At 44.9% G+C, this 10,000-nt stretch overlaps 1 protein-coding gene across 4 annotated transcripts in view; it reads right to left on the bottom strand.

Annotated features, from left to right (window-relative positions):
* Positions 1 to 10,000, bottom strand: part of POMT2 (protein O-mannosyltransferase 2) — a 156,439-nt gene that overhangs the window by 13,043 nt on the left and 133,396 nt on the right. For all 4 annotated transcript variants that reach the window (XM_085894961.1, XM_085894960.1, XM_085894963.1 and 1 more), the window contains one exon: positions 411 to 548. In XM_085894961.1, coding sequence (XP_085751087.1) covers positions 411 to 548 — 138 coding nt within the window. The remainder of the gene's footprint in view (positions 1 to 410; positions 549 to 10,000) is intronic.

Genomic DNA, 10,000 nt, shown 5'->3' with positions numbered 1-10,000 from the left:
ATTGCACTCCAAACACCATGCTTACGAGTTGTTATTTTAAATAATCTAAAGTACTGAATGTGCTGTACAAACCTACAAACGTCATGGTAATTTTGTTAACAGCCAATCCATCCAGAATTGAACCGGACACCTCTCCTGAGCTCGATTCACTTATTTGAAAGCAAGAAGCATTATCCCTGCACATTTAACCAAGATAAATGCAGCTGATCCAAAGCTTCAAGGCAAATCCCAAGTTCATGCACAGAGGTTTGAATGAGGGGAGTTATATAGGGGAATGGGTGGGATTGGGTGGGAGGATATTGCAGGACTTTATGGCAAATAAATTACTTTAGCTCGTGATCGATAAAGGCCAATGCATAACGTGAGCAATGAAAGGTGACCCTTCTACCAGGTTTTCACCACTAACCTACCTGTAATCAGGCTGTTGAAAAGCATGGCAGGGAAGTAGTGATGGAAATACAGAACCCTGCTCATGGTGAAGAAGGGTATGTAGTGGAGTAGCCAACCAAGAAAGAGCCAGCCTGCAGCTCGGATGCCTTGCATTCCCCCTAAAAATATTAATTGGGGGGGAAAAAAAAAAGTGATCAAAAATCCCCCTGCTTCAGGAAACTGCTGCATTTGCCAATCATTCTTACTATCTTGAAGTCTGACAGGATGGCACACAGGTGCACTTACCTTTGAGCTGTCTATCCTGGGTTTGATTCCTGATCCAACGATAAACTACTCCCTTCACAACCATTGTATTCGATTACCAAGTGCTTCATCACATATCCTAACTTGACATTTGGCCGAGAAAATTTGTTTGACTTGTCATGAAAAATACTTTTAGTTGTGCTGATATGTACAAGAACAAAGAAAGCCACCCATGTGGTGTGTGCAAAAAATTTCGCTCAGTTTAAAAAAAAACAACAAAAAAAAACAAACATTTGCACAATTTTTGATTGAGGAAAGAAAAATTTCCCATAATTAATTGCAGATCCACCCAGTTAGGCATGCATACCCGGACAAGCACGCACAGGCAGGTGCGCATGCGCACGTCCCCATACATGCGTGTCCCCCCCCCACCCCACCCACGCACATACCCCAACGCACAAGCACCCAAACACACAATAATCACATCACAACGATGCTCGTCGCCCATCACAGAACACTAACCCAACAATCAGAGTTAATCACAAGCCAGCTTTCGTTCACAAATTGCGCAGCGCTGTAGCTCTTCTCTTCTCTCAAAAAGGCACAACTGTCAAAAATACATTCACCCACGTTTAACAACAGCTCGATTAACCCACTGACTGTCATTAAAAAGGAAAGCTCTGTCAAAATCCTGCCTTTCAAACTAATGGAATCTGCACGCAAACTTCATATTAAGCCTTCAGTGGTTTACGTGGATTTGGAAAAATATATAAATAAGATAGCTGTGAAATTTGGAGCTTGAGTAGGAGTGAATTACAGATCACACTGCTCAAACTATTCCTAGGATATCTCACGAAATCCTGATGCAATGACTATTAGCAGGGAAGCAAACTGGTTTCATATTGAACACATCATTTCAATCAGAAATATCAAACCCTTTGATGACAACTTTCTCATTGCAAAAAAAACTTGTAAAATGCTGTAAATGGCAATCCCATGTATTGTGAGTTAGCCACAGGTTAGCTACCTTCGATGGTAGGAGATGGATGTTATCAAAATATTACTCTTCAGAATGTGATGCACGTCACGGCATGCGCTTTCGTTTAGAAAAACTGGCTTTGTCAGAGTGTGTGGAATATTCGACGGCTACATGACCCCTCCAATAGGTGAGAACAAGACCCCAAGTTAATTTTCTCCGCTTTGTTCTGGGCTACATCTATGCATGACAAGAAGGCCTCTGCTGCAGAACCATCTATGGCAGACTTCACACATCACTGCTCCACTCTGCTTTCTGACAGATTTCTCACGTTCTGATGTACACTTAAGCTTCTTTCTTTCACCACTTCCAAATGCTCCTCCACATTTATCGCAGGTGACCTGGGCTGGTGCTTATTGTATCAGTTCTCTACTTGTTATTCCCTCCTCCATGCCTTCTTGGTACACAGTACGCCATCCCCATATAGATTTGGTGGCAAGTTCAAACCAAATGTCTTCAACGACCTTGATGTCCTGCAAGTGTGATCTCGTGATGTATCTCTCTATTTCATGTACCAACAACCCCTCCGCACCTCCCCCCCCCCTTGCTCATGTTTACATAAGCCAACCAAAGATCAGGTGCTAGTTTGGGATGCGATTTTTGGGCATCCACGCAAGGTGACATAACCATTAGAGATGACGTGCAATCACTTTCTGAGTGGCAGTTGCGGGGTCACCCCGGCATTGTCTGATTTCCCATGATGTGATCGTCTGTGCCCATCGCTGCATGTTGGAGAAGCCAATAACTGTTCTCACATACGTGATGGAGCCAATAACACATACATATGCATCAAGTTTCCGAAGTGGAATTCAGCACTCAGAGCCATATAATAACACAGCCAAGACATATGGGAGTACATATTCCGATTTGTCTGGACTGTCAGGTCTTGGTCCATGAAGACAGTCTTCACAAACAACCAAAAGTCCATGAAGTCTGCATAGACAACCAAAAGCCTTGGAGACCTGTGCAATCCTTCTTTCAACATCAGAGTCCATTCTACCAGATAACTTAATCGCCGAACTGAGGTAAGGGAACTCCGCATTCTCAGCTTGGTTGGTCTCATCCATGTGTCGGGCCATTCTGTCCTCTTCTGCAACTTACTTGTCAGCTGCCTGGATCTTTTGGTCTTGGTGATGACGCTTATGGAGAGGCGAAAATCTCTTGCAATTTCAGTGTATTCATGCAAAGCCGTTTCGGATCCCATTGTGGTGGTGACAAGAAGGACTGCATCTACGGCAAACTCACATTCAGTCAGCGGTCTCACTTGCATTTTGAGTGTGTCTCCTGTCGAGCTTCCCATCATGCTTGTATAAGATAGACTCCAGCTCATTTCACTTTCTCCATCCTTACAGTCCACGGTTCTTTGAGAGGACATGAGTACAGGTTGAAGAGTGTAGGTGCCATACAGTCTCCCTGTCTCAGTTAATTGTCCATGTCCATCTCCTCAAGCAATGTTTCATCCAGGTGGATCTGTAGCTTTCACGTTTGTATGGAAAGATTGGATGAGCTCAATCATGGGTTCTGGGGACTTTCAGCTTCCTCAGTGCAATCCAAAGCAGTCCCTGAGGTACTGAATTGTTCGCCTTCCTCAGGTCTATGAACACGAAAAAGATACTGGATGGGTTCTCCCAAGCTTTCTCGACCAGCTGGCGGACAGTGAAGTTCATGCCAGAGCAGCCAAGTTCCCGACTGAAACCACATTAGGATTCTGGCAACACCTCTTCGGCAATCTCTTTCAGCCGACCCTGTATTTTCTTTGTGACTGCTTTCCCGACAACATCGAGCAGTGCAATGCCACATCAGTTTTTTGTGGTTTGTATGGTATCCCTTCTTTGGAATGGGCACGAGGTCTGCAATCGACCACTTGTTGGTTACTCGACCCTCCTTCCATACTGCATGCACCAGTCTGAGTAGTAGTTCATGAAAATCGCCATCAGAGCATCCTGCCTTCAACATCTTTGGAAGTATGCCAGAGCTGCCTCCAGCCTTCCTATTGTTCAGTTTGCCTACCGCCTGCATCAGCTCTTCAATCGCTGGCATGTCAGTCATTTGTGATCCAAGAGGTGTCTGCTTCACTCCCTCCAGCACTGCCTGACTAAACTTGTTTTGGATGTTGAGAATATTTGTAAAGTGGTGCCTTGACCTTTGAGGTTTTGCTGCTTTTGTTGTGCATAGGTTACCTTCTTCATTCTTAACATTGGTTGTCTGGGTAGGGACAAGCCCACTTCATCCTCTCTCCAAGTCTCTAACAAATTGCTAGACCTTCTTCCCTCCGAACTGAATCTTCTGTGCCTCCTCTGCCTTACACTTATACCAGGCATTCCTCGCAACTCTTGTTGCTTGCTCAAGCTGGGTGATTCTGCATACCTCAACAAATCTCTTCCAGTCACTTTCACTTCCTGTACTCAACCACTTATAATAAAGTTGGTTCATTTTGCAAGAGGTTTAAGGGACTCAGAACTCTCTCTTTCAACCAATCTGGATGGTTTCATTGTTCTGTGCCAAGTACATACTCAGCCACCTCATTCAATGCTGAACATCGATGACTTCTCCTCCATAGAGCTTTGAATAAAGTTGGTTTGATCTGGAGTAGTTGGTGGTCCATCTGACATTCAGCACCTTGCTTCACTGCAACATCAGCACATCTCTTCCTATCCTTCTATCACATTACTATAAAGTTATTTTTTGGATTTTGGGTGTTGCTATGTTCCCTTGTGTTTTCTCTTCTTGCCAAACCAGGTGTTGCAGATGGTTGCTTTGGTCAATGATAGAAAGTTCAAGAACATGTGGACATCTCACCCTCTGCCACGCATCATCATTCCCACAGCAAGACCGAACATGAGTGTTGCAGACCAAACATGAGTGTTGCCACATTATGTATGGGTCTTTGGATAGCATCTCATCAATTGCATGTTGGAGATTGTCATATAAATCTTCTTTCATTTCCTGATTAGCTGCAAAGGTTGGTGCATAGCAAGAGAAGACAGGCAGGCAATCTGGCCCCTTTCCGGTGGCGAGTGTATCTCTTCGTATTCAAGATCCACATTACTTCCATCTCTCTCTCCTCAAGTTTTCCAGGTACAATGGCTGGAACACTCAGTATAATGGCAACACCTTCTCGTCTCTGCTTGTTTTGCTGTGCTTGGGGGGTGAGGGTGCACGGGGAGGGGGGAGGGGGTACGTCATCCAGCTGTTACTACCACACTCTTGCCAACCAGGTATGTGGCATTTCTAAACCATTTTGTTTCTTGGAGGGCAGGAACTGAGATGTTATACCTGGAGGGCAGTAACTGAGATGTCCAGTTCGCTAACCACTAAATCTATACATTTGACAGTCTTCACCAAGTTGATGGCATTCCGGTCTTTGTTGTGCAGTCTCCACTTGCCCTCCATTGTCTAGAAGAGAACTCACATTCCATGTGCCAAAAAACCACATAAAAGACGTCTCAGCCTGTGTTTTGCTCATCTGTGTTCAAAAGCTACCACTAACGAATTTTGCTAATCCTCCTCAGGGGGGCCCCCAAGGGGTGAACAAAGTGGCACCATCAGTCAAGTGCTTTGGTCAACATTCTCCCTTTGGATCAATGCCATTGCCCCCATTAACCAACATGATTTCTCTTCCACCCAGGTTGGACTTTTGAAAGGACATGTACACACACACACACACATACACACATACACACATGCACACACACACACACACACACACACACACACACACACACACACACACACACACACACACACACACACACACACACACACACACACACACACACACACACACACACACACACACACCTTCAGAAAGATGCAAACCTTCCAATTCACACATACAGACAAGTATATATATATATATATTGTTACAAACATGGTGGGGAGCAGGGGGGAGGGGAAGTAGATTTTACTTAACTACAGATACAAGTAGTATGGTCCGTGTTCAAGTGGCGAGAAATCTCGATGTAATAGGCAGGGAAAAGTTAGCTTAATAATTGTCTTGTTTGAATGTGCATCATACGGAGGGTGGTGCATTGTAATAATTAATTCGGATTTAAGGTTAAGATATCATACGTGCAACCTCCTGTGACACCCCATGTGGGGTGCTGAGGTAGTGAGGTGGGGCCTTGATGACAATCAGTAGGGGGAAGAGGGTGAAAGGCAGAATATCCAGGTGAAAGAGAGAGGAGGAGGGGCTTTGAAAGGGGTGGCGTTGTCCAGAGAGCAAGGCCTATGTCACATTTGCCACGGCGGCCGTGGGGTCTCCAAAATCTGCGGCCATGAGCAATTATACGGCGGCCGCAGTATTTCCATGGTCACACAATGTAGCAGTCATATATGTTTTTATTTTTCAGGGAGCCGCACGGCGTATTTAGAAATCTGGAAGACCGAAAACGTGGAGGTGCCGTACGGTCTTTGATTTGATGTTGCACGGTGACCTTAGGGCGTCGCTGCGGCGGCCATAGAATTTTCAAGGCAGACGCAAGGTGCCCGCAAGGCGACCGCAGGGGGGCCCTAAGGCGAACGTGCGGCCAGACGGACGGTAATGAGTGTGTATATATACCAGTTCTTTTTTTTACTGAAATAAAAATATAACAGTATATATAACTGAATATACTATAACTCTAATATACCCCTAAGTATATACCTCTAATATACCCTCTAAGTGCCCCCAGAATCCGAACGCCCCATTGTTTGAATGCGAACAATTTTTTCGAGAAAATTTTGCCCTAAAATCTAATACATTTTAAAAAACCGAACACAACGAAGCGTTCATGTTTGTTCACGTGTCTCCCCCACCTGTTCGAGCCGCATCTTCACGCTTTGTTCATTCAGTTCGTCGGTGGAAGTCCTCGTGAAAGCATCTCTCGTGTGTTGATCGATGCATTAGGCCTCAGTCACATTTGCTCTACGGCGAGGATACGGCGGCCGTACGTCCTCTGAATTCACAGAAACGTGCGGCAGCCGCAGAGAAACTGAGGTAGCCTCAGGGTGGCCCTACGCTGTATTGCTATATTTTACAGGTCGTAGGGTCGCCGTGGAATTATAACGCGGAGTTATAACTTTTTTCATTTCTACGTTCGCCGTAGTAATTCGACAAGACGAAACAAAAAAACTGGTTTAAAAAAAAAATTAACCCATTCGTTACCGTCCGTCTGGCCGCACGTTCGGCTTCGGGCCCCCTGCGGTCGCCTTGCGGGCACCTTGCGTCTGCCTTGAAAATTATATGGCCGCCGCAGGAACGCCTTAAGGTCACCGTGCGAAATCAAATCAAAGACCAGACGGCACCCCCACGTTTTCGGCCTCCACAATTTATAAATACGCCGTGCGTCTACCCGAAAAATAAAAACATATGTGACTGCTACATTGTGTGACCGTGGAAATACTGCGGCCGCTTTATAATTACTAGTGCCCATACATTTTGTTGTAGTATAGACCCTCTGGCCGCAGAGCCAATTGTGACTTAGGCCTTACCTCGTGTTTTCACCTTCATTTGTGATGTTTGTTTTTTTAATCATCTTGTGTTTTAATTAATAACAAAAAAAGCAATCCGATCACGTGGTGTGACGGATTGTCGGGCAAGGATTGAATTTCACAGCAAAACCAGTTGTAATTTGGAATATCCATGATTACGTCAGCCCGATGCGTTTGATGAAAGTGATTGTGGTTCTGCGGGCATCATGTTTGATGAGCTGCCCTGGAGGCAGCGCTCTCGCAGAGTGCGCGAGCGAGCGGAACCCAGGACGGAGCTCGAGCCTGTGTGGACCTTTGGATGTGGTGATTGTACCAGTTTACATATAATACACCACCACCGAAGGTCATTTACTCATCTTATTTTACCTTAAACATGGGGAATTTCAGTTTAAAGTGTCTTGAAAGTGGGTTTTCTTTGGGTCCACGAACGGATTAAGTCACTTCATTATTTCTTATTGGGAAAATATTTTTGGAATCCGAACTTTTTGCAATCCGACCAGCCTCCTGGAACGAATTAAATTGGGATTCTGGGGGCACCACTGTATAGGCAAACACCAATACTCCGATCTCTCGCGGAAGCACATGGTGGACGCACAGTCGACGCACACTGCCACGGAGGCCATACGTAGGTGCACGGCGGGCGTAGGGGAACCGTGCGTCGACCCTGCATTGCCCGCAGGTCGTCACACAGACCGCAAGGCCACCGTATGGCGATCGTGGAAATAGTGCGGCCGCCGTAATTTTTTGGGGGTTGGGAAAATTCATTTTTCATTGAGAAGAGCTTACGACAGCCGCATGAATAACGCAAGCCCACCGTACGCCCTACGTACGGTCGACGTGGAACACATCTACGTCATAGCTTGGCTTGTCAAATTGCTATGGCGAACGTAGAAATGAAAAAAAGTTATAACTTCACGCTATAATTCCACGGCGCCCCTACGGCCTTAAAATATAGCCAAACGGTGTAGGGCCTCCCTGAGGCCACCTCAGTTTCTCTGCGGCCGCCGCACTTTTCTGTCAATTCAGAGGGCATACGGCCGCCGTATCCTCGCCGTAGAGCAAATGTGACGTAGGCCGAAGGGAAGGATTTCTAGATTGTCTGTGAGTCCTGCAGGGCTCAAGAGTTTGTCAGATGAGGGGAGTGTGAGAGTTTTGGCGCTCCTCAGAGGAATGGTCCGTGTGCTCGTGCTCCTGCCTTGTTCTGTTCGTCGCCTGCCGCATTGCCCAATTCGTACAACCCATGTGCCTTATTGTCCTGCTCATGTTCCTGCTTCCTCTGCTCCCGGTTTCATTGTACCTGCTGCCTGTTCGTTCCTGCTTCGTGACTGCTCACCACATTCATTGGCACACCAAGAGAGCTGAGGCCCCACCCAGTTCTCATTACCCCTTTCCTTTTGTGAACGAGTCTGGTATGAGGCACCTTAGATTTTACTCTCTTGTATGTAATTATTTATTGAATCACTTTTCTCCCCCCTCTCATCCCGCTGTCGTACCCTCCGTTGGATAAATCTTCCCCAATTATATTTGTTCGGGACTAAACCCTTTTGTAAAAGAGCTAAGGTTCTCGTCTGCTTCTAGCGTTCCCGTGTGCGCAAAGTAGTCATTATTCAAACGCAGTCCAAGGGACTTAAAAGCTGTTCAGGCCATCCGTTTAATGGCCGATGTTAATCAGCCTTGAACATGACAATATATATATATATATATATATATATATATATATATATATATATATATATATATATTAATGGTGCATCTTAGATCTATTGTACATCTTAAGTTGTAGAACTTTTTGAAAACCATTCGTACTCTGCAGCTTTCCAAACATACTACAGTTTATAAGAATATGGTTCTGTCTCTGACAGTGACCATACCAACAGCATATTCTCAGTTCATAGTATTCTCTGCAGTACCATGACCATCCTTCACTTGTTATATTTTCCCCAAATCTGGGATTAGAAGTTTTGAATCTGGCATTCATAAAATGTCCATCGACAGCAATACAAAATGCTAAGTGATAGCATGGCACTTGCTGTCTCTGAGAAGAAAAGCCGTCATGAGGAGCTCATGCAATAGTGCCAAAATCACAAGGATTAATTACTCGGCAAAGCGCTGTGGCACCAGGTGGCAGAACATGAGCAGAACTATGAAAGTTGAAATTGCAAAACCTCCATGCAGGAGTATGATAATGCCCAGGTCAGATGATCAGATCAAAAATGAATGACAAGTAACACAGGTAAGTGTCCTCTGAGAAATCCAGAAACGGTAATTGAGCTTTAACTGTTGATATTTTTTATTGTGCAGTTTGATAGTTGGGAACTGGCTACAATCAATGTGTAGAGAGGCATAACTACAGCTACCTCCATCCCAAATCCCATCCGCTCACAGGCTGAAGTAAGGAAATGGCCTTGACAATACTCCTTTGCCCAAAAGGGCTGATGGGTAAAAACTGCCAAAATGCTCTCCATTTATGGCTGAATGATTTCTACAAAACTGCACATAAGGAATTTCTATATCAGGAATAACTGTGGAGTATTAAGGAAAGACTTTACAATGCACAGGAAACCAATCTGTGTTCCTGCATCTGTGATCTGAATTTTGAGATGACGAAAGGAATAGCAAATTACAATGCAGGACCCGAAATCTCCCTCCATAAAATGAACTCCTTTGCAAGGAAATATTTGCAAGTTTAAAACTGCAAACACCTAAATAACACAGTAACTGCTGGAGCTTTGAAACACAACGTATGTTAAAATCCTATTGTTGCTCCAAAGCACATTCAACCATTGTTGGGAGTAAGTGGTCAACGAGACAAAAATTAAAATGCACAATCAGGTTTCACCTCTTCCTCCTTCTTCCCTA

This window comes from Eptatretus burgeri, chromosome 9 (assembly GCF_056783735.1).
Source record: "Eptatretus burgeri isolate ZD-2024b chromosome 9, Ebu_testis_v1, whole genome shotgun sequence".
In the NCBI taxonomy this organism is placed as follows: domain Eukaryota; kingdom Metazoa; phylum Chordata; class Myxini; order Myxiniformes; family Myxinidae; genus Eptatretus; species Eptatretus burgeri.
Note: the sequence above shows the minus strand (reverse complement) of the source record. Positions and strands in the feature narration are given on the sequence as shown.